The 16473-nt window shown below is 51.8% G+C and overlaps 1 protein-coding gene across 1 annotated transcript; it reads right to left on the bottom strand.

Moving 5' to 3' along the window:
• Positions 1 to 250: 250 nt before the first annotated feature.
• On the bottom strand, positions 251 to 13940 carry aldh18a1 (aldehyde dehydrogenase 18 family, member A1). The gene is made up of 18 exons (XM_048987556.1): positions 13790 to 13940; positions 10926 to 11004; positions 10441 to 10655; positions 10087 to 10236; positions 9703 to 9807; positions 9126 to 9284; positions 8035 to 8125; positions 7753 to 7877; positions 7307 to 7451; positions 4695 to 4768; positions 4252 to 4351; positions 3860 to 4080; positions 3502 to 3639; positions 3046 to 3241; positions 1819 to 1940; positions 1554 to 1740; positions 1212 to 1307; positions 251 to 970 (listed from the first exon to the last, which is right to left on the bottom strand). Exons 1-18 carry the CDS (start codon positions 13826 to 13828, stop codon positions 804 to 806), a joined length of 2409 nt encoding a protein of 802 aa, XP_048843513.1. The 5' UTR covers positions 13829 to 13940; the 3' UTR covers positions 251 to 803.
• Between the last annotated feature and the right edge of the window lie 2533 nt (positions 13941 to 16473).

Raw genomic sequence — 16473 nt, forward strand, 5'->3', positions numbered from 1 at the left:
AAGGTATTAACCGTATAAACATGCCCGAAGTTTACTGAACAAGGACTGCTGATGCCAGAACTTCGTCTTTCTGTCACAAAGCCTATGGCACGTAACGTGGTGTGAGTCAGCGGCCATCGGTGCGCATTAGCCGATGTGCAGAGGGAGACTGTCACTGAGTCGCTGGGCGGCTTGCGTGTCACCGTGGCGATGAGCAGGATGTCAGCGACGGGAAGTCATATGTAGCCAAGTATGAGAAATAAGCTGATGGTATATTTGTGGCTGAAAATACGTTTATTATCTGAAAAATAACTCATCAGTTACTGAAACAGATGCCGATGTCAGTTTTAACCCAGAACTTACATACACACACGTAGACAACTATATAACTGCCTCTTATACATACACAGATCGCTGTATAATGTACATAGTAAGATCATAGCACCCTATGATGAAAATATATAATTCCCAGTTTCCTGTTTATTGCTGTTGCATTTTTATGTTTATTATTGTCTAAATAAAAACAGGAGTGACACCTGAGCATTTTCACAATGATTGTAAGCAGGAGAACACCGCTAAGTGAGCCTCTGTTCGCCTAGCAGCCGTAAGAAATTCCTTTTTTACAGACGTGGGTGGTCCTGCCTGACTTCTTCTCACTACTAGAAACAAGTCGCGACAGGCAAACATTCTTGGGTTTCTGCATCTCAGCCACTAGAGGGAGACATTTTACAGTAAGTTTCTCTGCTTGCAAGCAGAACGTGCTAGAGATCATCAAGCCCTGTATGCAGGGGCTAGCAGGAGGAGGTCTCATCAGGAAGTGGCAACTAAGTGACTGGCATACTCTCATGGAGATACTGCAGGCTGCTCTGACCCGAGAAGTCCGCCACGGCCTGCCCCTCCCCCCGCAGGATCCATTTGGTGGTGAGCAGCCCCTCCAGGCCCACGGGCCCACGGGCATGGATACGGGCCGTACTGATACCAACCTCAGCCCCTACGGAAGGTAGAGAGAAGGTTCTGAATTCCAGTAAAATGGGATCCACATTGCAGGGTCAACATTAGATGTGTTTAAAGTACAACAACTAAAGAAGTACCACCACAAATTCTGTTTCCTTTTCTAGAAATTCTCAAAAGAAGAATGTGTTTCTGGGTGGCACATTCTCTGGGTTTCACTTTTCTGAGAGCAACACTGCTGGTTCTCCTGAGCCTGAGAAATTAAAACACAGGATACCCACCCAGGCCAAAGCGATACCCGTCAGCGAAGCGGGAACTGGCGTTCCAGAAGACGCATGCGCTGTCCACCTGCCGAAGGAACTGCTCTGCTGTCTCCTCTGTGGAAAGGACCAATCATATGCAGTGAAACAACCACAGTGGCCAATCCCATGCAGTGAAACAACCACAGTGACCGACTGCAGGGTGCTGCTCTTGCAGTAGGAATCAGGCATTTATTTGCTGGAATGGTCACTTTGAGAATGACACACGATCCTTTCACTCTAAGCACTATAAACAGGACAGAGTCAGTCACTGTCCAGTAGCAGCAGGCAGAGACAGACTGCATGTGTGGCTGTTTCACTCACCGTTCTCGGTGACGATGACATCGGTGTGCGAGCTGCCGTACTTGTGAATGTGCTCCACAGCTTCCTGCATGCTGTCCACCACCTCTACGCAACACTCCAGGTCACCATACTCCATGCGCAGGGACTTGACCTCAGAGGGGCTGAAGCTCAGATAGGAAGCGAATCGGGGCCCGGCGTGAATCTTCACCTGGGCGGGGAGACAAGGCCGGAGTCAGTGGACCGTCAGGTACGTGTGTGTGTGCACGTGTGTGTTGGTGCTGCCTACCCTCTCTGCCCTCAGCATGTCAATGATCTGGTCGAAGAGCGGCGTCCTCAGCAGATCCCTGTGAACCAGCAGTGTCTCCATGGCATTGCAGGCTGCAGGGTAGTCGCATTTGGAGTCCCTGACTGGACAGCAAATGGTCAATGTTACCCCTCTACCTCCCAGAGACCCTGCAACCTCAGCGTGAGCCCCGCCTCCCAGAGATCCTGCAACCTCAGGGCGAGCCCCGCCTCCCAGAGATCCTGCAACCTCAGCGTGAGCCCCGCCTCCCCGAGACCCTGCCACCTCAGCGTGAGCCCCGCCTCCCAGAGGCCCTGCCACCTCAGTGTGAGCTCCCCCTGTCCGAGACCCTGCCACCTCAGCGCGAGCCCCGCCTCCCAGAGACCCTGCCACCTCAGCGCGAGCCCCGCCTCCCCGAGACCCTGCCACCTCAGCGTGAGCCCCGCCTCCCAGAGACCCTGCCACCTCAGCGTGAGCCCCGCCTCCCCGAGACCCTGCAACCTCAGCGTGAGCCCCGCCTCCCAGAGACCCTGCAACCTCAGCGTGAGCCCCGCCTCCCAGAGACCCTGCCACCTCAGCGTGAGCCCCGCCTCCCCGAGACCCTGCCACCTCAGCGTGAGCCCCGCCTCCCAGAGACCCTGCAACCTCAGCGTGAGCCCCGCCTCCCAGAGACCCTGCCACCTCAGCGTGAGCCCCGCCTCCCAGAGACCCTGCAACCTCAGCGTGAGCCCCGCCTCCCCGAGACCCTGCCACCTCAGCGTGAGCCCCGCCTCCCAGAGGCCCTGCCACCTCAGCGTGAGCCCCGCCTCCCAGAGACCCTGCAACCTCAGCGTGAGCCCCGCCTCCCCGAGACCCTGCACCTCAGCGTGAGCCCCGCCTCCCAGAGGCCCTGCCACCTCAGCGTGAGCCCCGCCTCCCTAAGACCCTGCCACCTCAGCGTGAGCCCCGCCTCCCAGAGGCCCTGCTACCTCAGCGTGAGCCCCGCCTCCCCGAGACCCTGCACCTCAGCGTGAGCCCCGCCTCCCCGAGACCCTGCCACCTCAGCGTGAGCCCCGCCTCCCCGAGACCCTGCACCTCAGCGTGAGCCCCGCCTCCCAGAGGCCCTGCTACCTCAGCGTGAGCCCCGCCTCCCCAAGACCCTGCCACCTCAGTGTGAGCCACGCCTCCCAGAGACCCTGCCTCCTAGAGTGAGTCCCTCCCACACCCTGCCCTACCACCGTCAGTGTGTACCGATCTTGACAGCCTTGTTGATGCTGGCTTCCACATCCACGTAGATGTGGCAGATGCCTTCACTGTGGCCCAATACAGGGATACCCCTGGTCGCCCGCTGGATGTCCCGCACCAACTGAGCGGAGCCACGTGGGATGATCAGGTCAATCATCTTTTCCAGGCGGCACAGGTCTTCAACCTCCTCGCGTGTGCTCACCTGCATGGACATCACACACAATCACACACAATCACATACCCATCATACGTCAGACAGAAAGACACAGTAGAGTGTCTCTGCTGGAATTTTTTGCTTTGATGGAACAGAAAAATTGTAATATACCAGCAGTAATAAACTATGTATCTTCCCATTTTCAGCATAATGCGCAGTTCTTAGTTTATTTTTAATTTTATAATGGTGCATGAACACAATGTACAGAGACACACATGGAGCGATGGGGTGTGCGTACACACACATACCAGCTGCACAGCGTCCTGGACCCCATGACAGGTAAGCGCTTCCTGGCTTAGCTGGTACAGGATGCGGTTGCTGTGGCTGGCCTCCTTGCCCCCCTTCAGCAGGAGACCGTTGCCACTAGCGATGGCCAGGGCGGATACCTGCAGAGGGGTGGGCGGGGCCCCGGACACAATCAGAGCTAGCGACATGCCCTAACGACGAACAACACAGAGACCTAATACCATTATCACTTTAATCTCTTTGGACAGAGCGGTAATATAATTTCTGATTGGCAGCTAATTAAGGTAATGATTTCATAGGATGTTGCTACATTATGAGACCTGAGCCCCTTCAGCCCATGTGTAGGGGGCAAGGTCCCACCTGTGGCAGACAGTCGGGTCGCGACTCGAAGATGACGAGCAGCACGCCGATGGGCACTGTGACCTCTTGCAGCTCCAGGCCACTGGCCACGCGTGTGTGTCGCACCACGCTACCCACGCTACCCCGAGACACTGTGGCGATCTGCCGCAGCCCAGTGGCCAGGCTGTCCAGCTTCGCCGGTGAGAGGCTGAGCCGCATTCGCAGGGGCTGCGACAGACTATCTGAGAGAGGGAATTAAAGGAGGAGAAATGACAGCTGAAAGAAAAGGATTTCTCCAGCTACTGCGTGTGTATGTGTGCACTGTTAGGATAGCTATGCAGATAAGGGATATCTTACCTGCGCTGATAGGGATACGTACACGCCCATTAGCATACCTGCGCCGACTGGGGTACCTGCAGCGATAGCGATGTCCAAATCCTTCTTGTTAGCACTGAGGATCTCATCTTTCCTCTCTGTTAGAAGGTCAGCCAGTCGGTGGATGATGGCTACTCTCTAGGGGATGACATACAGGGTTGGCTTGGTGCCCCCTGGGCTTTTAGCCCCCACATACCCAGAGAGGCATGCGTAACGGGAATATACTTTTCTTAAATACACTATGTGATTTAGACATGTGGCAGTTGTTGCTGCTGTTGGGCTGCACTCCAAAGCATGAGTAGAGAGGTGGTTACGCTTTTGCTCATATTAGTGCTCTCCCCTGACTATACCTCTCCTGACCTTTGTAGGATACTCACAAGGGAAGATCGGCTGTATAGTACCGTAAGTTACCATATAGTAAGGAAGCTCTACAGCGAGATGCTGGCCCCAGCTTGCAACTGCCTCTCTCAGTAGCGCTCACCTGCTCCGGGAGCAGGCTGGCCAGTGCTCTGCCCCCTGCCCGGGCCTTCTCCGTCTGCTGCTCTACTGTCGGACCTGGGGGCACATCCAGGGATGAAAACCATTACCGGCATAGCTCTCAGTAACCATCCATGCTCTCAGTAAGACGACTGCTGCCTGGGTCCGTGCTGGGCTTTGGCCTCCTGCTTCTCGAACTAATGACCTAGCTGAAAGTCAGGTCAAGTTGAGGAGCATACACTGGTACAGTGTGTTGGCGCACCAACCATGTGACGAAATACCTCGACATCCCAGCTGGTAACCCCCTAGGCAGACACACAATCCAGTCCCACCCTCCAGAAATGGCCATGCATCTGCCGCAGCCAGGTGTTATGTGGGCGTCACCTTGGTCTGGTCCAGCCGCTTGGGTCATCAGCAATGGTGATCCTGTGAGCCGGATCACCCTCAGGGAATTTTGCCACATAGCCATAGGGCCGTAACTGAGGCTCCCTCACAATGCTGGTAATGTGCCTCATTCAAGACTCCCTGAGCAACTGCTTGTTCAACAGAAAGTCAAACCAGTGGTATCCAAGGATTTTCCAAAGAGACACAGTACCGTAGAGTCCAGTCTTCGTCTCGGCTCACTGGACAACGTCCATGTCTCACAGACACACAGCAAGACAGGGAGCACCAAGACTCTAAAGACTTGGACTTTTGTCCTCTTGCAAAGATATCGGGAGTGCCACACAGCGACGTCATGACCCCCCATGCTCTCCCAATCCGTCTGCTGACTTACGTACTCACCCATTACCATAGGCAAGGGAACCTCTCGACGAGGTTAAAATTCTCCCTGCAGACAAACACACTACTAATGGCTGTGCCTAAGAAGTCTTTAAAGGCCTGGACACCTGCAATCCCAGACACTCAGACTCCTCACTTAGTCTCGAGAGACCCTGACTCTGCAAAGATCACAGCATCGTCTGCAAAATCTTTCTTCACCAACAGATGCCCCACAGCCGCTGGACTCCATGACCCAACACCTAATCCATGCAAGCATTGAACAGAGTAGGAGCAAGAACACACCCCTTACAATCCCCAGAATCAACTGGGAAGAACGAGGAGGTCAGGAAACTGTATCCCTCAATGAGACTCACCGCGGTTGGAGCATACACTGAAACAACAGACAAGACACCAAAACATACGCTCGCTGAAAGGAGTGATATCAGGCATCATCAGGAGGAGCCGATCCGCCACAGCAACAGCTTCCCCCTGAGTATAGCAGCCGTCAGACCGACCAGACTAAAATTAGGTATACTCACCTACAGAGAACTGTCCACTCACTGGTCTGCATACCTCAGAGAGTGCTGCTATTGAAATGAGTTAATGAAAATCCTCCAACAGCAGAGGAACATGTTCATCTTGCCAGAGAGGCAAGAAGTTCCATGTGCCTACTTGGATGGACCGCCTCAAACTGGCACCCAAGTGCCACCATGCAGCGGGCAACGCCTCAGCACCACACCAGCTCTGATCCCCAACAGGCCTGACACTTTTAGCTCTCTGACCATCTTGACTCTTCCCGGGATGAGGCTCCTGAAGGTTTTCCCCATGGCCTGACCCTATTATCTCTCTGACCATCTTGACTCTTCCCAGGATGAGGCTCCTGAAGGTTTTCCCCATGTCCTGACCCTATTAGCTCTCTGACCATCTTGACTCTTCCCAGGATGAGGCTCCTGAAGGTTTTCCCCATGGCCTGACCTTATTAGCTCTCTGACCATCTTGACTCTTCCCGGGATGAGGCTCCTGAAGGTTTTCCCCATGGCCTGACCCTATTAGCTCTCTGACAATCTTGACTCTTCCCGGGATGAGGCTCCTGAAGGTTTTCCCCATGGCCTGACCCTATTAGCTCCCTGACCATCTTGACTCTTCCCGGGATGAGGCTCCTGAAGGTTTTCCCCATGGCCTGACCCTATTAGCTCTCTGACCATCTTGACTCTTCCCGGGATGAGGCTCCTGAAGGTTTTCCCCATGGCCTGACCCTATTAGCTCCCTGACCATCTTGACTCTTCCCGAGATGAGGCTCCTGAAGGTTTTCCCCATGGCCTGACCCTATTAGCTCCCTGACCATCTTGACTCTTCCCGGGATGAGGCTCCTGAAGGTTTTCCCCATGGCCTGACCCTATTAGCTCCCTGACCATCTTGACTCTTCCCGGGATGAGGCTCCTGAAGGTTTTCCCGATGGCCTGACCCTATTAGCTCTCTGACCATCTTGACTCTTCCCGGGATGAGGCTCCTGAAGGTTTTCCCCATGGCCTGACCCTATTAGCTCTCTGACCATCTTGACTCTTCCCAGGATGAGGCTCCTGAAGGTTTTCCCCATCCCCTTCCTGTGGGCGAATGCAGCAGAGCTACTCCCGTAGAGAGAAGAAGGGTGTCGTGCCTATTTAGATCAAGCTGTTGTGAAGTGTTCTATTGTGGCTGGAGTGCCAATCCCACCGTCAACCCCCAAATATTTCCCTGTAAGGTGAAGGACCGCTTGTAGGACCAGATGCAGTTGAACGTCATATTGAAGAACATTTTATTTTGAATTCTTAGAAAATTGTGACTGTGAGCATATGGAGGAGACAAGGAAAGACTCACCAGCTGGCTTCACCTCTGAGAAGAAGGTGCCCACCTTCTTGCCCTCCACGATGTCGCTGATGACATGGCCTGTGACCTTGGGGTTTGTTCCATCGGCGATAACAACAGATGTGCCCCCCTGTAGTGCCCACAGGGCTGCCTTCACCTGAGCGTGCCCCAAAATTATCCAGCATTCCCAATGACAAAGGCGTGAAACTCTACCCAGCATGGCCCATTTCCACAGCAGCTTCATCATCAGCAACTTCAGCAGAGCACTAGCTCAGCAGAACTATTAAGCCGGTTTGCACAATCAATCCTTATAAGGAGTCCCGGAATATATTTGAATATAACCACAATCTAAGGATGAGTATGTTTTGACAGTGCTTTCTGAGGACATGAAATATATGCATATATGAGGAAGCCTGCTGTGGCTGGACATGGGGAATAATCCCAGCAGAGATGCGAACCTTGGCTTCCATGCCTCCGATCCCCACCCTGGATTTGGTCCCAAAAGTGATGGACTGCTGGTCACCAGGGTAGAAGATGTCAATGAGTTTAGCATCATCTGTCCCCGGAGGGTTGTCATACAAGCCTAAACATGGGAGGGAAAGAAAGCGAATGAGACAAAGAGACAGTGTCTGTCCAAGCCTTCTGCTGGTCCAGGACCTTCAAATCAATAGTGTGCTAGACTGTAACTATAACTGTAACTTTGAACTGTTTGCCACATATATCAAGAAGGTTTAGAGCACCTTCCACGTCAGAAAGTGTGATAAGGAGGTCAGCCTTCATCTCCACAGCAAGCTGCGCTGCCAGGCTGTCGTTGTCCTTGATGCTGATCACCTGGGATGACAAGGGGGGGGGGGACACTGAGGCAGAGACCTATGGGGGGGACACTGAGGCAGAGGCAATCAGGGGGGACGCTGAGGCAGAGACCTATGGGGGGGACACTGAGGCAGAGACACGTGGGGGGGACACTGAGGCAGAGGCAATCAGGGGGGACGCTGAGACAGAGACACGTGGGGGGGACACTGAGGCAGAGACACGTGGGGGGGACACTGAGGCAGAGACACGTGGGGGGGACACTGAGGCAGAGACACGTGGGGGGACGCTGAGGCAGAGACCTATGGGGGGGACACTGAGGCAGAGGCAATCAGGGGGGACGCTGAGGCAGAGACACGTGGGGGGACACTGAGGCAGAGACACGTGGGGGGACACTGAGGCAGAGACACGTGGGGGGGACACTGAGGCAGAGGCAATCAGGGGGGACGCTGAGGCAGAGACACGTGGGGGGGACACTGAGGCAGAGGCAATCAGGGGGGACGCTGAGACAGAGACACGTGGGGGGGACACTGAGGCAGAGACACGTGGGGGGGACACTGAGGCAGAGACACGTGGGGGGGACACTGAGGCAGAGACACGTGGGGGGGACACTGAGGCAGAGACACGTGGGGGGGACACTGAGGCAGAGGCAATCAGGGGGGAGTAGAGACCAAGCCCTCAAAGCAGATAGCTGTGGATCTGGAAACGTAGAAGCAAGAAGGCGAGAGTCAGAGAAGTGACAGCAATGAGTAAGTGAAGAGCCCACAACAGAGAAACCGGGAGAAGAGAGGTCAAAGAGTCAGCTGCGAGCCATACGGTCACATGGCAGGGCGGATACCTGTAGCGGTGTGGGCGGGGCCCCGGGCACAATCAGAGACACAAGCTCACCTTATCGCATCCCAACATGCTCAGCTGTCAGTGCTCCTTATTTAGTATGCAGTGTGCTATCACCATGCACTTCCTGAGCACACAGCAGTACTGAGTCAGGGCTTCGTAGGTTCCCAGCCACCCCTGTACCCACATTTACCCCCTGCAGGTCGCTGTTGGGCACTGGGGGGGGCACCACAGCATCGTTGGTGTTGATGATGGGCACGATGTTCATCAGCAACAGCTCGTGCAAAGTGCTGTTCAGGTTCTGGCGCTTCTGCTCATCGTGGAAGTCCAGGCTAGTCACCAGGATCTGCCATTATGAGATGCATATGTGAGACACACTGCAGTTTCTATGAAAATTCACTGATACTTCATGTAACCAAGCACTGCACAAGAGGGATGGATGGATGGATAGATGGATGGATGGATACTCCATATTCCACGTATGTATAGAGATGATTTAATGACCTGGAAGGTCCTGTAGTGATGCTATTGAAGATGCTGGATTCTGTCAGAAAGTACATGATGCAATACCAGTGATTCCTTATCTGTTGACACGTCCATCCTTTGAGCATTTATCTGGATGGTGTGCTGTGTACCTGAGAGGTGTGCTGCGTACTTGGACAGTGTGCTGCATACCTGGGTGGTGTGCTGTGTACCTGGGCGGTGCACGTGCTGTACTGTGTGCCTGGACAGTGTGCTGCAAACCTCGGTGGTGTGCTTCGTACCTGGGCAGTGCACGTGCTGTACTGCGTGAACATAGCCTCATAGAGTGCCATCAGGCCGCTCTGGCCAGCCGCTGCACACGCCCGCGCCTCCAACACTGGCATAGACTCGAGGAAGGAGAGATCCAGGTGTCGGCATCAGAGATCACTCACACGCAGTATGCTATCTCTGCTTTGTTTCCAGCTAATATACAGCATTATTTGTATTCCAAAGATATATTTTCACTAAGAGTAAAATGATAAAATAAAAGGGATGCTGCGAAAGCTGTACAGAAGCAGCAGGTTCACCATGTCTCTGGGGAGTTCACGTGCCCGACTCACCATGTCTTTCAGGAGTTCACGTGCCCGACTCACCATATCTTTGGGAAGTGCACGTGCCCGACTCACCATGTCTTTGAGCTTGCCATGTCCAGAATGCAGAGCCTGCCGGACACTCTGGGAGAGCAGGATCTCATGCCTGAGCCTCTGCTTGCCGAAAGCCACGGCACCACTGGTTACAATCAGCATCTCCCGTCCCTGGTTCTGCAGGACTGCCACCTTTGAAGCACCGGGACCACACAGAACAGAGAAAACATCTAATAGCGTTTCTGGGGACGTCCACACAAGAGTTACTGTCATTGTGGTGACGTCTGTTTATCCTCTCCAAATCCAGTACACACACGCCCATCCTCTCTCAGTCTGCCTCACACACACATGCACACATCCTGTCCCAGTCTACAACACACACATACACACACACACCTGCTCTACGATGGATGCTAGCCTTCCCAGAGCCAGGCCGCACTCATCTCCCCGCGTGACTACAGCACTCCCCAGCTTCACCACGATGCGCCTGCCATGCTTCAGCTCGCTGCGGTGGCCGAAGGGCCTTCCCAGAGCACGTGACTCCAGCACAGGAGCAGCATGGCCCCAGCGGCACCGGATCCAGGGCCCAAGCCAGGAACCACCCGCCAGACCTGTGGACCACGCAGGAGGCTGCGATCAGGGGTCCAATGAGATCCAAAACCAGGGGGGCAGGGGAGCTGCCCCACTCCAACCCTGAGCCCCGCATCACCGATCCAGCCTGGATCGCCTTGGTGCTAAATTGGTTGTTGAAATGGTCTTCTTCCTCATGCCTGAACAAACAAATCCCAAGGAGTACCAGCCACTATGATATCTCTGGAGGGACATACTTACACCCTTGTATCTGTGATGTCACTTCCTTACAGCCCTGCTCTTAAGCTTACCTTTGTGGGTATAGTTTGTGCAGGTCCTCAGCCTTCTGCACAACATGGCAAGGAGCTCTGGGTCCACACTGCAGCTGCCCTGGATGAGAGTTAGGAGTTATGCCAGAGATGCACACACAGCGTGGCCGACACTGGGTCCACACTGCAGCAGCCCTGGGTGAGAGTTATGAGTTATGCCACAGATGCACACACAGCGGGGCTGACACTGGGTCCACACTGCAGCGGCCATAAGTGAGAGGTAGGAGTTACGCCACAGATGCACACACAGCGTGGCCAACACTGGGTCCACACTGCAGCGGCCATAATTGAGAGGTAGGAGTTACGCCACAGATGCACACACAGCGGGGCCGACACTGGGTCCACACTGCAGCGGCCATAAGTGAGAGGTAGGAGTTACGCCACAGATGCACACACAGCGTGGCCGGCACTGGGTCCACACTGCAGCTGCCCTGGGTGAGAGTTAGGAATTACGCCACAGATGCACACACAGCGTGGCCGACACTGGGTCCACACTGCAGCGGCCATAAGTGAGAGGTAGGAGTTACGCCAGAGATGCACACACAGCGGGGCCGACACTGGGTCCACACTGCAGCTGCCCTGGGTGAGAGTTAGGAGTTACGCCACAGATGCACACACAGCGTGGCCGGCACTGGGTCCACACTGCAGCTGCCCTGGGTGAGAGTTAGGAGTTACGCCACAGATGCACACACAGCGTGGCCGGCACTGGGTCCACACTGCAGCTGCCCTGGGTGACAGTAACAAAGAATCTGACTTTGACAGCAATTTGTAAGGTGCAGCCCATTTCTGGCCTGAAAAGCAAAACAGCCAAACGCACCCGGAGCTGCCGTTCCTCCAGTGCTGTACCTGTACTTCTACCTATACCTGCACCTGTACCTGCATTCAGCACAAAGCCTATAGGAATGAACTCTATCCGTAAATAGCCAATCAGAACACAGAGATGGTGGGACGGTGCGTTCTGTACTCCGGGAATCTGATGGAACTTTTTTTTTTTAACTGCAGCCATAACCTCAGCAAATAAGCCGATTTTGGCTTAAACGTGTTTTCCAATTTCCAAACGTATTTTTTTGTCCAAGAATACTATGGTTGAATGCAGTCTTAATCTGGTCAGATCGCTCAAAAGAGACTTACCAATCGTATTAACAGTGCAGTAATAGACTGGGTCTCGCGGATTTTATCAGTACACAGAAAGGGGATGAAGAGAACATACTGTATCACCCCCAGCAACCCGGGAGAAGCCGACGATAAGGCTTCGCTGTGTAAACACGGCCAAAGTAATGCACGAGACACGAAGGAAATGCATGATGTCTGTAGCGGGACCGCTGGGAAATGCCGTTAATAATAATAATAATAATAATAAGAAGAAGAAGAAGAAGAAGAATGTTGCATTTTCATTATTCAGAAAAGCACAAAACACAAAACAGACTTCTACAAATGCGATGAACATAACCCCAAATATTATATAAAACTTCAGAAGTTCCGTTTCTGTCCTTTAATTGGATATTTTTTGAAAGAATGAACACAACTAAAATAAGACCATTGGTTGTCTATTTATTATTTAATGCATCTCAAAAATGTTTCTCGGGAAGCGTATGTAAAAACGGTAAAAAGGCGCTTCCAGCCCATTACATCCACTTAGCCTAATATAAGCCCAAAAGCCAATTTACAACTAAAACTCATTTTCAGCTACTTACCCACTAAAGAATAAGCAATGTATAGGCCTATGGGAGGTATCCCGCGCGCCTACGACTACAGATGTCCAATGTCAGCAGTCTGTACAGGAGAGATTTTTACTATAATAACTATAGTAAAGCACACGTAAAACTACAAAAGTACAGCGGGCACTTGCAGCCACACGACTTCGTGCTGCGATGGAAGGGGTGATTCACCGCCCAGAAGCAACGGCGCATACAGGTCGCGTTGGGCGCTTATATGCATGTGAACTGATATCTTTGAGAGAAAAAGAAAAACACAACAAGCGAAATATGGTCAAAGTACTGAAGGCTGGAGTGCTTAACCGCAGCTCTGGCGGCTAATCTAATCACAGAAATGCTTGATAAGTGCAGCTATCATGGTGTTTTGTGTATACTGCAAAAAGTCATTTAACAACATCACATCAGTTGAACGGTCTTTGTGCGCTTCTGCTTGGTAAGATCATGTAAAAGCATTCAGTTAAATTAAAATGGACACGTGTAGCATTCAACCAAACTCGATCACACTCCTAGTCATCTTAGTAAACCATTTTAATAAAGCAAAACTTGATAACTAAACATGTCTTTGTACTACAAGAAAAACAAAAGTCCAACAATCACGTTAACTAATTATCTAACAAAGATTTTACTCTGTAATAACCCAAGAAGAAGGGAATTTAGTCATCATGACATCGGAAATGAACACGTGTGCCTGTCAATATCATATTAGTCTACGATGAAAAAAACAGAACTGTAAAAACTTGGGAAAAATCATGTCTGGAAAGAGTTCGTAATTTTAAGCCATAGTAAAACGTATTGAACTGCTGCTTCGCGTGCTTGTGATACTGGTGTTTTATTGTCATTGAACACTAGAGGGCGGTAAAATGTAGGATAAAACTACTACTGCACTGAACTCAGATTACTTCATTGCCATTACACGCAAACATACGAGAATTGTTTATGGTTCGATTCTGGTATGCTTGTACAGACTGGCAATAGGGCGTTCTGAGTTGTTCTCTTGGAAGAGCTGGTCTGGTAGTAGTTTCACGCTACATTTCCACAGACGTCACAGATATAATTTCCGGAGCGGTTTGTTAACTCGGGGTAAATGCATTGTGCAGATTTTAGCAAGAGGGAGGTTTTATCACAACGCACCTGAAGAAATGGCATGATGAGTGGAATGTCTTCTCGCATTACACCCTTTACCTCATTTTATAGCTGGTCGAGCAAAGGTAACGGGAAAAGGCTGGCGGACGGCCACGAAACACGGCGGGCAGAAGTCCCTGTACACGGCGCTCACAATGAGCCGCCTGCAGAGGGCAGCAGTGAGTAGTTCCTGAAAAACGGGAAATCGCCTTTGGATTTATTGAAGGAATATTCGAAAGCGCTATTTCGTCGTATCTATCAACATTGTACAAATGAGAAAGATGTGAAAGGACTCAGGTTACTTTAGCAGCTGAGGTCTGGGGCTGGAGCTCCAGGCTGTTTTTTTCTGCCAATGGAAGCAGTTTCTTACTTTGGAGATGCTTCCGTTACTCCTGCAAAGGACAATGTCAAACAAATATGAAAGTTCTTATTAGGAAGTACACCATAAGTCCATGGACAACACATCCTTCTAGGGTGGCTAGAAAAGGGTTACATTTATGTCGACCACCAGCCATACATGTGCTTGTTTATGAAGGGCCACATTGTCACTATATTTAGCCTGTGACTTCCTCCACAGGCTGAAAGATAGCATCCTTCCATTGCATTTCCAGCGTGACAAAGACTTCCTTATTGCTGTCCTTTCTCATTGCAGAAACTTCTCTGATTACATCAGTTAGACAAGTGGGGAAAAGTGCAGTAACAGCCATATAAACGAGTCTGCAGCCCCAAGCAGACTGTAGATCAATGTGACAGTGAGGCCCATATGCTACCCCCTCTCCGGCATGATCCCCCTGAGGTGAGAATGTGGAGAATCACAGAGAGACCCAGATTCAAACCCAAAGCTCTAGAACAGTGAGGCGAGGCAGCAGCCATGCTAACATTTCTAGTGAAGACACCGGATAACTCATGAGAAGAAGAAGTGAACAGAGGAAGAGAGATTCCAAAACATAAACATGGTCTATAGCAACAGGGGCATTAGGAGCGGGAAAGTCTCTCACAGACAGGAGAGGGAAGTGAGAGACCATTTCAACAAGGCAAGCAATAGCAAGAACAAAACAAGAACAAATAATGGAGCAGTTCCTCAGAGAAAGGCACAGAGAAGCACACTGCACACCTACACAGAGGCACAGAGAAGTACACTGCACACCCCACACAGAGGCACAGAGAAGCACACTGCATACCTCACACAGAGGCACAGAGAAACACTGCACACCCACACAGAGGCACATAGACACACTGCACACTCACACAGAGAAACACTGCACACCCAAACAGAGGCACAGAGAATCACACTGCACACCCACACATATAAACAGGCAGAAACACCCTCAGGCATCCACAAGAATAAACAATGGAGCAGTCTGACAGAGGAACGGAGAAACACTGCACACTCACACAGAGGCACAGAGAAACACTGCACACCCACACAGAGAAAAACACTGCACGCCCCACACAGAGGTACAGAGAAGCACACTGCACATCCCACACAGAGGTACAGAGAAACACACTGCACACCCACACATGTAAACAGGCAAAAACACTCTAAGGCATCCACAAGAACAAACAATGGAGCAGCCTGACAGAGGAACACATAAACACTGCACACCCACACAGAAGCACAGAGAAACACTGTACACCCACACAGAGAAAAACACTGCACACCCCACACAGAGGTACGGAGAAGCACACTGCACACCCGCACATGTAAATAGGCAAAAACACTCTCAGACATCCGCATGAACAAACAATGGAGCAGCCTGACAGGGGAACAGAGAAACACTGCACATCCCACACAGAGGTACAGAGAAGCGCACTGCACATCCCACACAGAGGTACAGAGAAGCACACTGCACACCCACACATGTAAACAGGCAAAAACACCATCAGGCATCACCAAGAACAAACAATGGAGCAGCCTGACAGAGGAACAGAGAAACACTGCACACCCACACAGAAGTGCAGAGAAACACTGCACACCCACACAGAGAAACAAACTGCACACCCCACACAGAGGTACGGAGAAGCACACTGCACATCCCACACAGAGGTACAGAGAAGCACACTGCACATCCCACACACAGTCTTACAGAGAAGCACACTGCACATCCCACACACAGTCTTACAGAGAAGCACACTGCACATCCCACACAGAGGTACAGAGAAGCACACTGCACACCCACACATGTAAACAGGCAAAAACACCCTCAGGCATCACCAAGAACAAACTATGGAGCAGCCTGACAGAGGAACAGAGAAATACTGCACACCCACACAGAAGCACAGAGAAACACTGCACACCCACACAGAGAAAAACACTGCACACCCCACACAGAGGTACAGAGAAGCATACTGCACACCCACACATGTAAACAGGCAAAAATACTCTCAGGCATCCACATGCTTGAGTGCTTGAAGTCGCAGACTGTGCACAGCTCTCACAATTAGAAGCCTGCAGGGGCAGCAATGAGCAGATCCAAGGCAATGGTATACGGTGCACGATGTCATCTCCCTTTCCTCTGCAGATTCCCATGTCTCATTGTTCGGTGTGAATTTGAAAGACACCTTTTGTTGGACGTAATATGAGCCGATGAGCTATGTCTGTGAGATGACGAACTTTACGGCTGAGAGCTGTTTCTGGCTGTGATGCAGACACAGCAGCCCACATACTCACACCTCCTCTGCTTCCCACACAA

This window comes from Brienomyrus brachyistius, chromosome 20 (genome assembly GCF_023856365.1).
Source record: "Brienomyrus brachyistius isolate T26 chromosome 20, BBRACH_0.4, whole genome shotgun sequence".
NCBI classification, from domain to species: Eukaryota; Metazoa; Chordata; class Actinopteri; order Osteoglossiformes; family Mormyridae; genus Brienomyrus; species Brienomyrus brachyistius.